The following is a 20043-nucleotide window of genomic DNA, read 5'->3' on the forward strand; positions in this document are numbered from 1 at the left end:
GTTTGAAATATTTTCAAAGAAGAATTTAAAGCTGAGTGTGGTGGCAGCACACTTTTTAGCACTGGGGATATAGAGGCAGGTGAATTTCTTTGAGTTTGAGGCCAGCCAGAGCTACATAGTGAGAGAGACTGTCTCAATAAATAAATAAATAAATAAATAAATAAATAATTTTTTGGCAAGTTTTTTGAGACAGGGTTTCTCTGTGTGTAGACCAGGCTCTCTTCGAACTCACAGAGATCTGCCTACCTCTGCTTCCTGAGTACTGGGATTAAAGGTGTGCGCCACCACTGCTCAGCTCAAAAGATTTTTTTTTTATAGGGTTTGGTGACTTATTAAAAGTACAGGAGAAAAAAGCAGGCCCATGGCTCTGGATAAATGCAGACACAGTTAAAGCAGGAGAGGGCGGGGCATTGGAGAGAGCTCAGCTTGCACACCTGCACTCTAACAGCCCAGACTGTGAGGGAGCATGCTGGCTCATGGCTCTCAAGGAATTTTAAATCTACTAAATCTTTTGGAGCACTGAAGAGATTTGGACCTATCATTTGTTTGACATGCTAAGTTCTCATAAAAAAGCCACCTGCTTTAATCACTGACTTAGATTTTGATCCACTCACAAGACAACACAAAGCTTGGGAGTTACTTTTGGCTTTAAGGCTTCAGTTCCCAGGGCTCCAGGGAGGATGACTGCTTCTCAGTGTGAGGCAAGGCAGTCTCAACCAAGCCTACAAAAGGAAGCCATGCTCAGAGATGGTGACCTGAGGACCCAGCCTGAACTGGCTCTACCACAGTCCAATTTAGGACTACATGAGCATTGAAAAGAAGGAAAAGGCATGTTAAGTATGAAGGAACACAACAGGATCGGAGACGCACACTGGACTGCTGAGTAGCTTCAAAAGAGCAACGGGGGAGGGGGTGGGGGTTGAGTGGCTGAGGTCCAGGTGAACAAGAGCTCTTTGGGGCCACAGCCAATAATTGACTGAACAGTCAGGCTCATTACACTATTTTATCTACTCTGTTCAAGGATTTGTTTTATTTGTTTACATTTGTGTGTGGGAGGGGATGTGTTTACATTTGTGGGGTGTGTGTATGGAGCACATGCCACAGTGTCTGTGGAGATCAGAGGACAGCCATGGGACTGGGTTCTCTCCACTGCATGGAGGCCAGGCACCGAGCTCACCTTTACCTGCTGAGCTGTCTTGCAGGCCCTTAAGGCTTTTATAAAAATGTTGATTTTTATTACTTTTAATTATGTGTATGTGTGTGTACACATGTCTGTGCAGGTGCCCACATAGGCCAGAAGTGTCAGAGCTTCCTGGAGCTGGAGTTACAGACAGTTGTGAGTTGTCCCATGTAGGTGCTGGGAATCGAACTCAGTTCCTCTGCAAGACCAGCCAGTGCTTTTAACCACTGGCATTAAAGATGTAAGCCACCAATGTGTAAACAATATTGTCTGAATTCTGAGTGAAAAAATATTGTAAATGGCATTAATGTCTTGACTCAAAGAAATCTGACATTAAATTTCTTGGGTATGGCAGTGACAACACAGAATGGTGACGAGACCCTGGTTCAGAGGAAAAAGTGTGTTTATGTTTGTATGTGTGCACACCATACAGGCACACACAGACACAGTATACTACAAAACAAATACTACAAAATAGAGGCTACAGGCAACACCAGGTGAACAGTATGCTGCAGCCTTCGGATTTCTGCGGCTCTAGTCTCCCCATTACAGGGAGTGGGAATGAGACTCAAAGCCCAGGGAGCTGACTCCTTGGGACACCTGTGGCAAGGGGTGGCTGGGAGAGGGGGGAGGAAACTGGGACTCAACAACTCCCTGTTCTTTTTTTTTTTTTTTTGGTGTTTGAGACAGGGTTTCCCTGTGGCTTTGGAGGCTGTCCTGGAACTAGCTCTTGTAGACCAGGCTATGTGAGTGCCTGGGAGCAAGCTAATGAATTACTTACACTGGATGCAACCTCCCAAAATTTAGTCCTCTTGAATGTTAATAGTTAAAAAACTATATTACTATTATTGTGTGTGTGCATGTGTGTGAGTGTGCACGTGTGGCGAGAGGACACCTCTGTGGGGTGGGTCCTCTCCTTCCGCCATCACGTGGGCTTCAGGGATCAGTTCAGGTTGCCAGGCTTGCTCAGCAAGTGCTTAACTACTGAGCTCTCTCACTGGCTCATAATATTAACCATTTATATTATTAAAATGCTGGGGAGATGGCTCAGCAGTTAAGAGCACTTACTGCTCTTACAGAGGACCTGAATTTGGTTCTGAGCACCCACCCTGGGTGGCTCACAACTGCCTTCCACTCCAGCTCCAGGGGATCTGATACCTCTGCTTCCTCAGGCACCTGTACTCATGTGCCTACAGACTGACACACACACAAAATTAAAAAATAATAAAAACAAATCTTTGAAAAATACTTGCTAAATTTAAATTTTCACAAACATAAACACTATGTGTTCATATAATGATATTTTCGTTCATTGGAACAGCCCATGATTTCTTTGGAAATTTACACAGCAATTATAAGGGAGGAGTCACTCCTGGTTCTGCGGATATAAATGCAGGTCACCTACTTATCACTTTGCAGTGCATGCTGCCTCCAAAGCCCTGTGCCTCACTGCTTCACTCCAGATGGAGTTCCTGAAAACAAATGGCAGAATAGCCTAGAAACGAAACCAACAACCTACTTCCTTGATTTTCTTGCAAAAAAAAAAAAAAAAAAAAAAAAAAGCCACAAGAAACTATCCCGAAGCAGCAGGAGAGGCTTCTTTGCCAGTATTTGTCTCTTTTTCTGAAAGCTTTTAGAGCTCCAAGTAGCTGCTAGGAATTGAACTCAGATCCTCTGGTGGAGCAACAGTGCTCTTAACTGCTGAGCCATCTTTCTGGTCAAGGGAAGGAGAGTCTTGGTAGCTTTATATACAAGAAATGGGGAGTCAGCAATAGACTTCTTCCACTTGAGGTAGGGGGAGGGAAATGGCCATGCTATAGGTGAAAATAGATAACTGATTATGATAAAAACAAAGCTGATTGCTGGGTGGCACACGCCTTTTAATCCCAGGACTCAGAGGGAAGAGCCAGGTGAGTTCGAGGCCAGCCTGGTCTACAGAGTGAGTTCCAGTACAGCCAGAGCTACACAGAGAAACTGTATCTCAGAAAGAAAGAAAGAAAGAAAGAAAGAAAGAAAGAAAGAAAGAAAGAAAGAAAGAAAGAAAGAAAGAAAGAAAGCAACAAGAAGAAGCTGATCAATACATAGCAGAGTAAAGTGTTTGCAGGGTCATGAGCAGCCTGTCTATTCATGTCATCCAGTGTAAGTGCAGAGGCTTTCACAGGGAATCTAAGGGCCCCAGGAGGAGATGGGGAAGGAGGGACTGGCTGTGAGCAATCCACTATTTGGGTACTGCTTTGCATTGTTATTAGTTGCACAGCTTATGTTTGCTTGTTTATGTTTGTGTCAGGGTCTCTCACTCTTGGCCCAGGCTGCCTTGAACTTGCAACAATTCTCTTCTTCCAACCTCCTGTATGCTGGGATTAGAGGTGTGTGCCCCCACTTCTCTTCCAGCCTCCTGTGTGTTCCCATGCTCAGTTGAGGCTCACCTATTTCTAGGCAGTGTGGAAGCATGGTTCAAAAGATGCTCGGAGGCAGCACCACTTCTTGTAGGACAAGCTCCTAGAGCTAGGAGGACATGAAGCTGGCCTTAGACCTGCCACCAGACCTTCTGGGGGTTTATAAGCAGGGGACTCTCCATTTCTAATTCATCTTTATTCTTCCAGGCTGTTCATTAAAGATTTTACATTTACACAAACATTTTCACTGAAAATTATCAGCTTTCCCCTAAATTTTTGGAAACCACTTTATTTTTTTTTAAATTTTATCATTTTGAGACAGTTCTGGCTGACCTGGAATTCACTTTGTAGACCAAGTTGGTCTACACAGATCTGCCTGTCTCTGCCTTGAGAGTGCTGGGATTAAAGATATGTTTAGGCCACCATAGTTTGGGAAACATTTGAATAGCTATATAGTATTTCCAAATGTCCAACCACTTTCTCTACTATTGGGTATTTGGGATGTTTAGGAACCTTTTTTTGTTTGTTTGTTTGTTTGCAACGGAAGGAAGAGTAGGGCCTGATGGTACCCACACTTGTAATCTCAGCACTGGGGAGACTGAGGGAGGAGGATCGGGGCAAGTTTCAGACCAGCCCTAGATACATGAGACCATGTCTCAAAAAACCAAAAATCCAGGGGCTGGAGAGATGGCTCAGAGGTTAAGAGCACTGACTGTTCTTTCAGAGGTCCTGAGTTCAATTCCCAGCAACCACATGGTGACTCACAACCATCCGTTATGAGATCCGGTGCCCTCTTCTGGTGTGCAGATATACATGGAAGCAGAATGTTGTGTACATAATAAATAAATAAAATCTTAAAAACAAAACAAAAAACTCCCAAAAAACCAACATGGCTGGATGGATGGCTCATCAGTTAAGAGCACTGGCATCTTTCAAGAGGATCCTGGTTTGATTCCCAACACCCATGTGGTGGCTCACACCCATCTGTAACTCAAGTTGCAGGGTATCCAGAGCCCTCTTCTGGCCTCTGAGGGCACCGGACACACATACAGTGTACAGACACACATGCAGACAGAACACTCACATACAAAAAATCCTAAAACAAATGTACAAACAAACACACAACAGACCTAAAAACAAAAGCAAAAGCAAAGTTGAAGGAGACTCTATCAGATGCCTCCTTCTGAGTGAGAGAGGGAAATGCGTGGACACTGGGTTCAGGAAGTGCTTGGTCTGCATCCGTGCCTACTGTGGCCCCAGAATGAGACACACGCACAAACAAGTAAACACAACAGTATTCCAAAGGTGTGGCCTAGCCACACCAAGGAGATGGGGAGCCAAACCAAATAACTTGTGCATCTTGAGCCAGGTTCTCACTGTGTAACCATGGCTGGCTTGCACTCATTATGTAGACCAGCATCAGGTCTAACAACTATGCTTGCTTTCACAATGGTGAAAAACATGGATGAGCAAGCCTAAAATTGGTTTCTGTAAATGCTGGGGTTGAACAAATAAATATATTGTGGTATTGGAATTCTGGCTAACAGGAAAGGAATTAAAAGCCTGGAAATGATGGCGACTTTGTGGGCTAGACCTGAAAGTGTGCAATGAACTCTCCTGTGATACAAACTGAGAAGTCCACATATAGCCACAGATTCAGGAGGAAACATAGCTGACTTAGTCCTCACACACACACAGCCGCCATTTCCCAGCTGAGAGAACACAGTAGCAGTAAATACACAACACACTCTGCTCAGTTTGTCTGGAGGGCAGGGCTGGGGATGGAATCCAGGGTCTTCTGCACACTAGGCAGGCATGTACCCCTGAGCTACACTGCCTCTGCACACACACACATCCCATATCTACCATACCCCTTCATCCATAGATAGCATCAACCATACTATATGTGTGCATGGTGCTGGTCACCAAACCCAGAATTCCAGGCCCGCTTGGCAAGCACTCTACTTCTGAATTTTACTCCCAGCTCCAGATGCTGGTTTTTAGATAGAGTGTCACCATCAGAATAGGATTCTCCTGTTTTTAAAAAAAAAGATTCCAGTCAGGCATGATGACGCATGCCTATAATCCCAGCACTTAGGAGGTGGGGCTAGGAGGAGGATGAGGAACTCAAGGCTATCTTGACTATACTACAGCCTGGGCTATGCAAGACTGTCTCAAAGAAAACAAACAAGACATGCTGATTCCAGGGAAGGGGCAGAGAAATCAAATAATGATTACAGAACGTACTGTTTGTCACAAGTTGAAGAGCACTCTGGTCACAAAGGATGTATGGGGAAGGGACAGGAGACTGTGGAGGGCGCCAACTGTGGCCAGTTTGTGCCCACTGTGTAAAATGAGAGTCTGTGGGTACAAACACCACCAGAGGAGGAGGAAAACTGCCCAGAGTACAATCTAGTCAGCGCAGAGCAGCTGTGAACCCTGGGGACACTGTCCCCACCTGGGAACACTACAGTAAGTCAGGAACTGCCACTGGCAGCTTAGACTAGTGTAGACAGCCTGGAAGGCTGTGTCTACAGAGTCTCAAGCATTTCTCTTTGTGAAAAACAGGGTAGCCTCAAGCTCACTATGGAGTCATGGCTAGTTTTGGAGTCCTGCTGGATCCTCCCGCCTCCATCTCCCAAGTGCACAGCATGCACCACACCCCGTAGAAAGAAACATGATGGGGGAACCTGGAGGACACCCAGTGTTCAGAGTTAACAGTACCAGGGATGGGATCAATCACACTGAGAGTCTGGAGGACACAACATCTGACAACCCTGGAAATGCATACCCTGAGTTTACTCACAGTCACCCAAACCCAGGGACACTGCAAAAAGTAGCTGCTTCTGCTGGGAGGTGGTGACACAAACCTTTAATCCCAGCACATGGGAGGCAGAGGCAGGAGGATCTCTGTTGAGTTTGAGGCCAATCTGGTCTACGGAGTGAGTTCCAGAACAGCCAGGACTGTTACACAATACACACTATTGTGGAATATTATTTTAACTTGCAAAGATGTGTTACATTTGTTTCTGCTGTGGAATATTACTTTATGTGAAGGTGTGTTACATTTGTCTCTGCTGCTTTTGTCTAATTATGTAAAGATGTTTTGCATCTGTTTCACCTTGCCTGCCTACGCCACCTGATTAGTCTAATAAAGAGCTGAATGGCCAATAGCTAAGGCAGGAGAGGGATAGGTGAGGCCGATGGGCAGAGAGAATAAATAGGAGGAGAAATCTAGGCTCAAGAAGAACGAATTACAACACTGACTTCCCTCAATGAATGAAGTGACATGGAAATGTAAGCTGAACAAACCCCGTCCTCTTCAAGTTGCCTTTGGTCCTGGTGTTTCATCTCAGTGACAGACAGTGAGTCAATGCCGTACCATGTGTGTCAATGTCAGAGAGCAACTTTGGGAGGCAGAGCTCTCTTTCTACCATGTTGGTCCCAGGGGTCAAACTCATGTTGTCAGGCTTGGTGGTGAATGTCTTTACCTGTTGAGCCATCTCACTGGCCCCAAATCCCATTTGATCCCAGGGTCTTCACTCTAAACTACAATGCCCCATAAATTGAACCATCAACCATAAATTGAAAGACTGAAGCTAAAAGGTAAATTTCACCTAAGGTGAAAATTATATTTGAATGAATATAACAAAAATTCCGTTTTTCCCATCATACCACATGACAGACACTAACCTGACAGAAGAACTGTTGCTGCGTTCCCGGTGTGTTGCTGAAAGTGCTGGTAGGTTTGGAAGAAGAGACTGGAAGACGATGGGACACACTGACTGGTACTGGAGTCCTGTTTGGTTGTGTCAGCTGGTCTCCAGTGAAGTTTGATCCCGATGCCCCAGACTGCACTGTGGACCCAAGACTGGTATGAGCAGTGCTGGCTGAGCTGACAGTAGGGAACCGAGCAGGTCCTGACATGCTGGTCACTGAAGGCATGGCGGTAAAGCCTGGTCTTCCTTGGGAAGCACTGCTCTGCCCAGGTGACAGGTGTAATACAGTCGGCGAAGCCCGCTGCAAGGGCATCTGTCCTCCGACCATCTGAGGAGAGGCATGGTTGACGATCACTGGACTTCCAGAGGTGGCAAAAGTCTGTCCAGACACTAGCTGGACGGCGGCATTCTGGTTGTTAAGCATCTGTCCAGAGTACGGTTGGTTGGTCCTGAGCATGTTAGAAGAATTCCTATTCAACATGACATGCTCTGAGGCCACTTGGCCAGAGATGAGCTGAGAGGGCTGAGTCTGAAGAAGCTGCCCATTTATGGTCTGGACATGGTGAACAGAGTTGGAGCTGACAGAGAGGCTTGTAGGTATAAGGAACTGACTCTGAGGGGTGTGAGGCTGGCCCATGGGGGAATGAATGACGATACTGCCCCCTGCACTGCTCACGGCCTGCGAGGTGACAGGCTTTCTTGTGTTCTGTTGGTTGACAATGTTCACAGACATGTGTGGACCAACCACGGAGCCCTGGGGCGAGCTTGCTGAGGCGAAGGAGATGCCTTGCTGTACATGGTGCTGCTGGATTCCCAGGCTGTTCACATTGTACGCACTCTGCTGACCCATCTGGATCGGCTTTGGCTGGATATTAATTGGGACTTTATTTGAATTTGGTGCAAGACCCCTTTGAATAATGATGTTATGCACAGGTAAAGATGCCTGAAAATTTGTGCTGTTAAATGGAACGGTGACAGGCTGTGCTACGGGACTGGAAGTGGAGTTCCCAAACAATGAGTTGCCATTAGGAGTCTGTCTGTGAACCAGAAGCCCTCCGCTCACATTGGTTGGGGTTTGCTGCCCACTACCTTTTAATATGATTTGCGAGCCATCTAGGTTATTAATAGTCATCATGGAAGGCTGATTACCAAATGACCCGATTAACTGTATTTGCCCAGAGCCACTAATCTGGCTGCTATTAGGCAAATGCTGGCTGGGAACACTGATCCCCACGTGTTGCATAAAGCCATGTTGCACACCCACTGTATTGCTTGCAAACGATGCTCCCACAGGCACGTGAGTCACTCCAATAGGCTGCAGTGTCTGACCTGAGTAATTAGAAACATTAGAAGCCTGAGTAAAGGATGCTGATGAAGAGGGATGAAGCTGAGCTTGTGCAAACTGCTGGCTGGAGCCTATACTGGCATCCAGGTACGCCTCTTCTGCCAACGTCTGTTCAGTGATATTAGCCTCCTGCAGGGATTTCTGAAGAATGTCAAAGGGTTGGTCCTCGCCGAGGTCAGGAAGAGGAGAAGACTCAAGTTCATCTTCAAGAAACTGAAGGCTACTTGAAAGTGGCAGTCCATCACTGGGCCCTTCTCCAAGCTGGTTACTTACACCTTTGAGGGACGATTTGGGGTCAGCGTTCTAAAAAGCAGAAGCAGTGTGTGTTACAAGGCACATCGAACCTTCAGAAGACACCATAAAATCTCACTCTGGAATAAATACAAATAAAGCTCAATGATTGGTTTTCAGGGCACACCAATTTTTTGTTTGCTGTTACTTTTAACCTGAGGCTGGCCTCGAACCTGCAGTCCTCCTGTAAGACACAACTTTCTTCAAATTGTCTGCCTTATTTTTCCTATTTTATTTCATTGCTTTGACAGATTATTTTGCAGGGAACACATTAGAAGCAGCAAGAGGTGTGGCGGCTCACACCTGCAGTCTCAGAACTCACACATAAATAGAGAATACGGTGGCATGGGCCTTTAATCCCAGCACTCTGGAGGCAGGTACAGCTCTGTGAGTTCAAGGCCAGCCTGATCTACATAGTGAGTTCCAGGCAAGCCAGGACTATAGAGTAAGACTTGCCTCAAAAGCACAACAACAACAAAATAGATACACAGGCAGAGAGATAACAACATGACATAACTTAAGGACATCTTAGAAATCACCTTAATGTTTCTAAGCGATGGTGTCATTTTTCCTTCCTTCCTTCCTTCCTTCCTTCCTTCCTTCCTTCCTTCCTTTCTTTTTTTTTAAACAGGGGCTCTCTGTAGCCCTGGCTGTTCTGGAACTCAGAGATCCACCTGCCTCTGCCTCTTGAATGCTGAGTTTAAGGAGTGTGCCACCACACCTGGCTAGCTTTCCATTTTTGGGGGTAGGGGTACTAAAGATTGACCTAGAACCTGACTGTGTGATACCCATTCCCACAAAAACTTTGTTTCTTGAATTGTTCCCAGTCTAAGACTTGAGTGGGAGTTAGCCCAGACAGGTGTACATCCAGACCAATGCACCCCAAGATGGCAAATAAGTTTGAGGAGCTCTGGGTGTATCTTTGCTAGAGGTCCAAGAAAGTACCCACTATAGCCCCGAAGACAAGGCCAGACCAAAGTAAGTCCCAACATAAAATGGGTGCTAGTGAAACTTCCTTGAAGTATTACTTATTAACTCAAGTACTAAGCAAAAATATCTTAATCTAAAAGCATGTGAACAAACAAAAACAAACCCAATTAACTCAAAAGTAAAAGCCACCGTTTTCCAGGTATGTACATATATGTAAGTTTTGTCCTTAAGGAACCCCTGGGAACAGGCAATCCATATAGAGACTACAATGCAGACCCAGGAAGAGAAGCTAAAGACAGTAATGAAAATTAAGACACCTACTATGAGCAGTCATCTTCTGTGGGACAGAATTTTAGAAAAAGTAAAATAGAATGCTAGGAAGAAACAGCCACTTAAATAAAATATTAAATTATTTACGACTACTGAAACGTATATACAAAGAGAGTCAAGACTATAATTAATATATTTGTTTATCTTAATTTGCTGCTCTGGGGAAGGAACCCAGGGCCTCATGCATGCAAGGCAAGTGCTCTATTACTGAGCTACCCCTCAGCCTTAGGAGGTAATCCTGCTGTGTATACCATGCTATAATCAAAAAGAAACAAAAAGAAAGTTAAAAACAATTTCATAAAAGACAACTACTCTTGGGTGTTGGTGGTGCACACCTTTAATCCCAGCACTCAGGAGACAGAGGCAAGTGGATCTCTGTGAGTTTGAGACCAGCCTGGTCTACACAGCGAGTTCCAGGACAGGCTCCAAAGCTACACAGAGAAACCCTGTCTCGAAAAATAAACAAAAAAAGACTGTGAGATTCTGATGATGATGGTGAGTCCATGTTTGTTGACTACACTGAGAAGTGGTTTCCATGGGCCACTGTGAGATAGTCTGTTATTGTGTTTTCTGACTGTGAAAACTGAGCATTCCTGAGATGTACAGACTAACAAATTCAGAGGTGGACAAGGTTTGGGCAGTCCCACAGCAGACCATCATCTGTAGAAGAGGAATGCAATGAAAAAGATGAGGTGATGTAAGGTGAAGCAGTAATCCTTTGTGTGTGTGTGGTGAGATGTGTAGACAGTACACGTGAGGACCAGGTGTGCATGCTCGAGCAGCCCCCACCTCACTCCCTTGAATCAGGGTCTCTCACTGAAGCTGGAGCTAGGCTGGCACCCAGGAAGCCCCAACCATCCTCCCATCTCAGACTCCAGCACTGGGGTTATAGGCACTTCTGCAGCTGCTCCTGGATTCTTATGTGGATCCTGGGGATTTGAACTCAAGTCCTTATTCTGACACAGAAAGTGCTCTCACCTACTGAGCCGTTTCCCCAGCTTCTACCATAGCGATCTTAGAGGGCCTCCAAATAAGACTCCTCAGTTCCCATCCTGTCTAAATTCTCCCAGAACTTAACAACATAGGCTCCAGAAGCTGGGGCCTGAGTCAGAATCCTAGCTATGTGTCCCACGGCCGTGTGAATACAGGCCAAGTAAAAAGCTCTCTGTGTCTTAGTCTCCTTGTCCACACAGCAGAGCTAATGGTAAAAGCACTTCCTGGCGGTAGGTACTGTGAGCATTAGATGCAGTACATACAAGCCCTCAGGAACAGGTACACACTACATCCTCCAAAGCATTAGTTATTACGTTTTTCTTGCTTCAGATGAAAACTTGTAACTATAACTAAAAAGTCTCCTTAAACTGATATAGCAAGGTTGAACATTGGAGTCACGCCAACATTGGAGTCATTTCAGAAGGCTGGAAGCTTAGGAAACTGAAATGCCCGAGAGATGGTTCAGCGGGTGAAGGTGCCTGCTGCCGAGCCTTAGGAACTGAGTTCAATCCCTGGGACCCGAATGGTGGAATGAGAGAACCAACTCACGGCTGTTGTCCTTCTGACCTTTGAAAGTACACATAGGCACACACATAACCTCCTTGCCCCATATGCATACATAAAATAAATGTTAAAAAGAAATTGGTGAGGCAAATACCATATAAGCCTGACTTATATGACCAAAAGAAAACACTGGTGTAATTAATAGATGTTTCCTCCCTGTAAGTTGCAGTGAGAGGCCATGGCTCTTACGCTACAGAGGCAATGAACGTCTCAGTTGACAAGGTCTGTCTCTTTGAGACAGAAAGCGTGCACTCTGCTTCTAATACTCACCGTGGAATTGGCGAAAATTGAATTGGAATTGGCTGCAGAATATCCTGCATTTGTCAAGTCATCGCTGCTCTGCAAAGGGGCGAATTCAACATGGTGGTTACTGGCGGAGTGTGGAGAGTCGAAAGCGATGTCTGTCTGAGACACTTGCCTGTCACTTACCGATTTATTACTAGGTCCGTGCAGAAAATAGTTCAATGCTTGAGGGTCTCTAGAAAGGAAGAAAGGAGGGGAAAACAAATAAACACACTACTTGTATTTAAATATGCTGTTGACATTTTAAGAAGGCAAAAAGAAAACAACACTATTAGCTTGAGCAAAAGCTCCTTATTTTCAGTCATTTCTTCATTTCTGCCTCCTGGAATCAACCTCAGGTCCTGGTTTGTGTAGGCAAGCCCTCTAACAGTAAGCAACACCCTGGCCTGGCATCTTGGGACTTAAGAAAACAAAACAAAACAGGAATGGATTACTGAATTATGACTCATATGTGAAACTATCTCTTTGGTCCCTCTGCTGTAACCACAGTTAATTATTAATTTTTATTTTAAAAGCCCAGAAGCTTTCAAGATACCTACGGAGCTGTTTTTGTTTCTCAAACCTCACACAAGGGGTCCACCCTGGGTTCCAAACAAGCATCTTACCCAATAAGATCAAGGAGACACGAGTCATCATCATCATCCATGACAACTGCAAGGGAAGGAGAGAGAGTGGGTGTGAGCATAGAGGGCCCAGCAGTGTGGACGCACAGAAAATGTGACGCCCTGAGCTCTTCTGTCAGAGTAAGTGGCATGCATGCACACAAGCTTTCCTTCAGTTGATTATCAAGTGTGTCATTTGAAAAATTTGTGTTTGGTGGGCCTGGTATCATTTGTCAGTTGTCCCAGCTGCTCAGGGAGGACTGAGTAGGGAGAGGAACTTGAGTCCAAGAGTTCAAGGCCAGCCTGGGCAAAGCAAGATCCCAGCTCATACATAAATAAAGAGTAAACAAGCAAGTCAGGCATGGTGGTACACACCTGCAATCCCAGAAGTTGGGAGGTAGAGACAGGAGGATCAAGAGGTGAAGAAGGCCACTCTTGTCTACATGACAAGTTTGAGGCCAGCCTGGGCTACATGTGACCCTATCTCAAAAACCAAGCCAATAAAAATAAAGGTAAAATGTATAAAAATTTGCAGTTACTTGAAAAAGGTTTCGACTTAAATTGTTTTTACTATAGATCACTTTTCAACTTATGGGTAGAAAGATTCTAGAAAAATCTAAGAGCTGGCGGCACCCTCCCATATGTGGATTCCCTATCGGACTATAAAAGATAAAATGTGACTCCATCAAATGTAGAATGCTTTAGAAAAGCTCTCACAGACTCTGGGGTCTTTCAGTAATGTGACTGTGTGCTTCTAAGCACGGAGAACAATCTAGGTCTCTCAACATATTTTGATGATCTCTAGGAAGGCAGAATGCAGTGAGCTCTACCAACTTTCGGAGACAAAACAGGAGGCCCTGTGCTGCTGGTGGTACAGCCTCTGGCCATGGGGCCTGGGTGCTTCCTGGTACAGTAATACTGTCTAAGTTCAATGCTGAATAATCCATAGCTGGACTGAGAATGTTTAAAGTAGAAAATCTCCAGCAGAAGTTCACCCCACTCCAGCCCAGAGCTCCCTCTCCCTGCCCGCAGCAGCCCCAAGCATGGCCAGCACAGCTGTGGCCCAGACAGTAACAACTGAACAAATTCCAGGAGTGGTTCTCCCCCGAGAGCCAGTCAACTTACACTAGTGATCCGACACCTGGCAACCCTGCTTCTCACCCATTTCAAGCCATGCGTGGAATAATTTACATCACAGAACGCCAGGGCCAAGAGTTCTGGAGCAGTTGGAAAGGGCAGTTGTGAACGGCAGTTGGACGGAGGAATGAAATCCTGAAGAGATGCCCAGAGGAGGGGCATGCCCAGGACGGCAGAGGGAAGGAAGAGTCCTATGAAGAATTTTTTTCCCTGTTCAAACTCCCTTCTCCCCTCGGTTCCCCCAGATCAATCACAAGGCCTAACAGATGTAGAATTCCCTCCTGCCACAGGGAAAGGTACTTTCTCTAATCTGGAAGAGCATGAAAGGGTAAGTACTCCTTCCCAGGATAGTTGGGTTTGCTGGGCTGCTGAGTGATTGGGTTGATCACACCAGTTGAGTAGAACCCAGGGTGAGGAGAGATGATGGGTGAGAAAGGAGGGAGGGGGAGTGGGAAGCCTGTACCAGAAGACAACACTGATGGCTGAAACTAAGAACAGCTAGACGTGGGAAATGGGCTCTTTAGGACCCAGGCTAAAAGTTATTTGAGGTCACCGCTGGCAGGAATGTTACTGAACACATGACTTCTGGAAACAGGACTGGGAAGGAAACAGGAAAACTATCATCAAAGGGATATGTTGATCTGTCACACATGCAAGGAATAGTGGCATACATCTGTATTCTCAGCACTTGGGAGGCAGAGGCTTAGTGCAAGATTAAGGGCAGCCTGATCTACCTAATGAGTACCAGGACAGCCAAGGCTACATAATAACCCACCTCAAAAAACAAATATCACAAAACAGAAAACACACACACAAAAAAATATATAATACACCCTGTTATCTAACAAGCATTAGTTCATATCAGTATAAACCACACCTCATCTCCCAGACATCCCAATCACATGGGATAAATTGTCCAATTATGATGTATCTTTCAGCCTATAAAATGTATTGGATTTACTTCAACATGGCTATTTAAATGGAATATCCCTTTATGCTTATGTTTGGTTTTTGTTTGTTTTTGAGACAGTCTCACTATGTGTCCCTGGCTTGTTTGGAACCCACTATGTAGACCAGGTTGACCTTGAACTCCCACTGGCTTTTGCCTGAGAATGCCGAAATTAAAAATATGCATTATCACATACGGTCCTTCTAAACTTAGTTTTTAAAGTTGAGGATAGGGCTCAGTGGTCCAGCACATAAGATGCTATGGTTTGATCTCAGCATCACAAAAGAAACAGTGTCTGTAGCTCTGATATAAATTAACTAAGGAAAACATGAATGAGGGGGCTGAGGAGATGGATCAGCTGGTGAGTTTTATTGTTAGCACCCACATAGCAAGCTGGGCATGGTGGCACACACTGGTAACCCCCGTGCTGGAGAGCACAGACAGGAGGATGCTTGGGGATGCTTGGGCCCACTGGCTTGCCATCCCAGCATAACTCACAAGCTCCAGGTCCCAGTGAGAGACCCTGTCTCAAAAAGTGAAGTGGTACCAACAGGTACACACCAACATGTACACACACACACACAGACACAGACACATAGACACACACACACACACACACACACACACACACACACACACACGGATAAAAGTATGAGAAAAACCTACAACCAAAAAACACATGTCCATATCTCTCCCAGTTTCCCTTCCTTCCTGATGATACACTTATCTAGCTTGGCTACTTGACAGAAGCTGTGAAGGTAACTCATTCCTGAAAGGTGAACACCAGCCACCCCGTGGGGGTTACTCCCACTAGCCCTACAAGCACTGAGATTACCCGTTACCTCAGACTTTGAAGAGACAAGCTACCCACTGAGTAGTCCTAACAGAACAATTATACATACATATTTGATAACGGGGATGGGACCCAGCTAAGAGAGTTTATACTGTGAGATAAATCTAAGTTAGTGTATATTCTCCTTCACCAAACCAATGAGGCTCATCAAACACTTGCTGGGAAAGCCAGCCCAACCAGGCAGGCAACCTTTTCTGGCCTGTGGGTAAAATGCTTTGCGCCTTCACAGCCAGGGAACCCTGAGAATTCTACTTTTTAAAGGCCAGTGGCTGGGAGTGGTGGCACAGCACACACTTGTATTCCCAGCACTTTCAAGGCAGACACAGGTGGATCTCTGTAAGTTCAAGACCAGCCTGAGCTACATAGAGACCCTATCTCAAAGAATAGCAAAAGAAGGGCTTGTGAGATGTCTCAGTGGGTTGAGGCATCTGTCACATAAGTCTGGCAACCTGAGTTTCATTCACACAAAGGTGGAAGGAGAGAACCAACTCCACACAGTTGTCCTCTGACCTCTGTGCACTCCCCACATAAAAACAAAACAAAAAGCTTTTCCCCAATTTAATTTTTTAAAAGATTTTTATATGTATGAGCGTTCACCTACAAGTACGTATGTGTACCACATGTGTGCTCTCCCCAATGCCTGGAAAGGCTGGAAGACTGTTGGATCCTTTGAAACTGGAGTTACAGATGGTTGTGAGCTGCCATGAAGGTGCTAGGAATTGAACCCAGGCCCTCTGAAAGAGCAGCAAGCACTCTTGAGTGCTGAACCATCTCTCTAGCTCCCCAACTTAATATTTTAACTAGCTAATGTATTTGTTTAGTGGTGTGTGGGGGTGTGTGTGTGTGTGTGTGTGTGTGTGTGTGTATGCATGCCTGTGCGTGCATGTCATGGCTCATGTGTGCTTCTGGCCTCCCACCATGTGAATCAAGAAATCAAACACCAGGCTTGTCAGAAAGGGCCTTGAGACACACTGAGCCATCCCATCTCTTTGGATTCTTCCTTGTTTTCTGTACTTTTGCTGAGGTCTTCCCTCATTCTTTCACAGCCCCACAGTGGCAGGATGGGCCACAGACACCATGTGAATTTTGTAAGGCTGTGTTATGTGAAAGATGGATCCTTCTCTAGGGGAGGCTCCCAGATCAACGACTGGAAACTATTTCTTAGTCCAAGAGAGGTAATTGAGCATGACAAAGTCTCAGTGACAGCTGCTCTATGTGGCAGGACTAGTCCTAGGGGCAAGTCGGGAGAGGGAGGTAGAGGGTTGTCCTTGGAAGGCTACAAATTTCAACTCCTTTACTAGGAGAACTTTACAAAAAGAAAGATGAGTGGAACTGCTTCCCTCCTTATCTTGCTCTGCCTGGTGATTTTTGTTTGTTTGTTTTGTTTTATTGATAGGGTCTCATGCCGCCCTGGCTGGCCTTGAACTTGTCATGGAGTCAAGGTAAACTTGAACTCCTGCTCCTTCTGCCTCCACCTCAAGCCACCACATCCAGCTCTCTACACTTTTCCTTCTTCCAAAAATACATCCTAGAGACGATGACATTAAAAGGCCACCAAAGAGCCAGCACAGTAGGCTAGCTTATTAAATAAAGCCAGAAAGATCAATGTGCTGGCTCATCTCTGGCACTGTGCTGATCAGCAGCAAGGGGCACCATTGGCAGGACCGGAATCTTCAGCATCCTGTTTGTCAGTTCTGAGACTTTTACTCACAGTCTCAGAGTTGTTATTGCTGTGATAAAGACCATGACCAAAAGCCACTTAGGGGAGGAAACAGCTTATTCCAGCTTACACTTCTACATCACAGGCCGTCATTGGGCACAGAAACTCAAGGCAGGAACCTGGGGACAGGAGCTGAGGAAGAGGCCACGGAGGGTGCTGCTCACTGGCTTGCCCCCTCTGGCTTGCTCAACCTGCTTTTTTATACAACCCAGGCCCACCTGCCCAAGGGAGACAGCATCCATAGTGGGCTGGGCCTAGGCCTCCCACATCAATCATTAATCAAGAAAATACTCCACGGGGTAGCCAACCGACAATTCGACAGGCATTTTCTCAACTGAGGTTCCTCTTCCCAGATAACTCTAGCTTGTGTCAAGCTGACGATAATGAAAACAAAAGCAAAACAAACAAAAAACCCAACCAGACACCAAACAATCACCATTTCCAGCTCTCTCTCTCTCTCTCTCTCTCTCTCTCTCTCTCTCTCTCTCTCTCTCTCTCTGCCTTGTCTGTCCTGGAGCTTGATCTGTATGTAGACCAGGCTGGCCGCCAACTAAGAGATCTGCCTGGCTCTGTCTCCAGAGTGCTGGGATTAGAGGTGTGTGCCCACAGCAGGTCTTTAAAAATATTTTTAAGGTTTTAAAAATTGTTATTATTTTATGTCTAAAATTCTTTTTGCCTGTACGTATGTCTGTGCAACATGTGAGTGACTTGTGCTCCAAGAGTTCAGAAGAAACTGGGCAGTGTTGGTGTATGCATCCCAGCACTGGGGAATTCCAGACCAGCCAAGGCTACACAGAGAAACCCTGTCTTTTTTTTTTTTTTTTCGAGACAGGGTTTCTCTGTGTAGCTTTGGAGCCTATCCTGGCACTCGCTCTAGAGACCAGGCTGGCCTCGAACTCACAGAGATCAGCCTGCTTCTGCCTCCCGAGTGCTGGGATCAAAGGAGTGCACCACCAACGCCCGGCGAGAAACCCTGTCTTGAAAAACAAAACAAACAAACAAAAAAGGAGTTCAGAAGAAGGCATCCTATCCCCTGGGACTAGAGTTATAGACAGCTATGAACCACCATGTGGGTGCTAGAAAACAAACTTGGATCCTCTGCAAGAGCAGCTAGTGCTCTTAAATGCTAAGCCATTAAAGTATATTTTTATTTATTTGTGTGTGCAGGAGCCCATGGAGGTGAGAAGAGGGCATCAGAGCCTTGGGAACTGGAGTAACAGATAGTTGTGAGCTACCATATGGGTGCTGGGAACTAAACCAAGGTCCTCTACAAAAAAACAAGTTCTCTTAACCATTGGCCTGTCTCTTTTTACTATCTTTTGTTTACTCTTTATAATTTCATACATGCATATATCTTGACCATATCAGCCCCAAATCCTTCCTTCCACACCCCCAAAATTTCCATTCCTATCTCCATCTATATACACACAGACCTATTAACTCACTGTATACAGTCCATGCTGCTGCTGGGATGTGGACTCATGTTGTTAGCTTGGTCTTGTGTGCTGGGAATATAACCTGGGTCCTCTGCAAGAACAACCAGTGCCCCTGCTGTTGTTTTGAGGCAGGCTCTCACTGTGTAGACTAGGCTGGCCTCAAACTCCTGGCAATCATCCTGTTTCAGCCTTTCCTGGACTCGGGTTATAGGTGTGACCCACCACACCCTGTTTTGGTTTTTGTGTGTGTGCTTGTTTTGTGTTTGGTGGTGCCAGGGAATCACACTTAGAATCCTGTGTCATTTCTCTCCTTTTGTGTGTCTCATCTGCTAGTCTCACCCAGTGATTCATTCCTCTTGGTTTCTTCCTTCCCTCCCTTCTCTCTTTTGAGGAGACAGAGTGTCATGTAGACCAGGCTGGACTCAGATCCAATTCATAATTCAGGATGACTTTGAACTTCTGATTCTACTGCCTCTGAAGAGCCTCCTGATTGTCTGGGATTACAGGCAAGGGCCACCTCATCTGTATACCTTAAATTTATATTACCAGGTGCTGATTAATTTTTAATTAAAAATTATTTTTGTGCATGGATATTTTGCCTTGCATATTGTTTGTCACAAGTGCCTGGTACTAGAGGAGGGCAGAAAGGACATCTGATCCTCTAGAACTGTTGGTGAGCCACCATGTGGATGCTAAGAACTAAACCCGGGTCCTCTACAAGAGCAGCCAGTGTTCCTAACCACTGAGCCATCTCTCCAGCCCCAGGTGCTGGGTATTTATTTTTTGGTCTAGGATATAATAATTTACTTTAAAAACTTTGATTGTTAATTTTTTGTTTTGTTTTGTTGTCTTTTGAGACAGGGTTCTGGAACTCAGTATGTATATCAGGTTGGTCTTGAACTCAGAGAACTAACTGTCTCTTCTTCTAGAGTGCCTGGCTGCTTTCACTTTTTAATTTTTTTTTTTTTGGCTTTTCAAGACAAGGTTTCTCTGTATAGCCCTGGCTTTCCTGGAACTTACTCTGCAGACCAGGCTGGCCTCGAACTCACAGAGCTCTGCCTACCTCTATGCCACCACCACCTGGCTGCTTTTACATTTTTTAACTGTATGTGTCCATGATGTATGTTGACATGTGTAGGCCATGGCATATATGTGGAGATCAGAGGATCACTTTTCGAAGTCAGTACACTCCTTCCACCTGTCAATGGGTTCTGGGGCTCAATCTTAGGTCTTTAGGCTTGCACGGTTGATTGATTGACAGGCACCCATACCTACTGAGCTATTTTTCCCACCCA

The 20043-nt window shown here is 45.4% G+C and overlaps 1 protein-coding gene across 5 annotated transcripts in view; it reads right to left on the reverse strand.

Annotated features, from left to right (window-relative positions):
* Bicral (BRD4 interacting chromatin remodeling complex associated protein like) overlaps nucleotides 1-20043 on the reverse strand; it is an 84485-nt gene that overhangs the window by 18336 nt on the left and 46106 nt on the right. For 2 of the 5 annotated variants that reach the window (XM_035450367.1, XM_027389155.2), the window contains exons 3-5: nucleotides 12657-12702; nucleotides 12019-12226; nucleotides 7270-8943 (exon numbers count right to left, since the gene is read on the reverse strand). In XM_035450367.1, the coding sequence (XP_035306258.1) occupies nucleotides 7270-8943; nucleotides 12019-12226; nucleotides 12657-12697 (1923 nt within the window). In that variant the 5' untranslated portion in view covers nucleotides 12698-12702. Of the gene's footprint in view, nucleotides 1-7269; nucleotides 8944-12018; nucleotides 12227-12656; nucleotides 12703-13778; nucleotides 14520-20043 lie in introns of those variants that run through there. The other 3 variants (XM_035450368.1, XM_027389154.2, XM_027389153.2) reach the window with 3 other exon arrangements.

This window comes from Cricetulus griseus (genome assembly GCF_003668045.3).
Source record: "Cricetulus griseus strain 17A/GY chromosome 1 unlocalized genomic scaffold, alternate assembly CriGri-PICRH-1.0 chr1_0, whole genome shotgun sequence".
Taxonomy (NCBI): domain Eukaryota; kingdom Metazoa; phylum Chordata; class Mammalia; order Rodentia; family Cricetidae; genus Cricetulus; species Cricetulus griseus.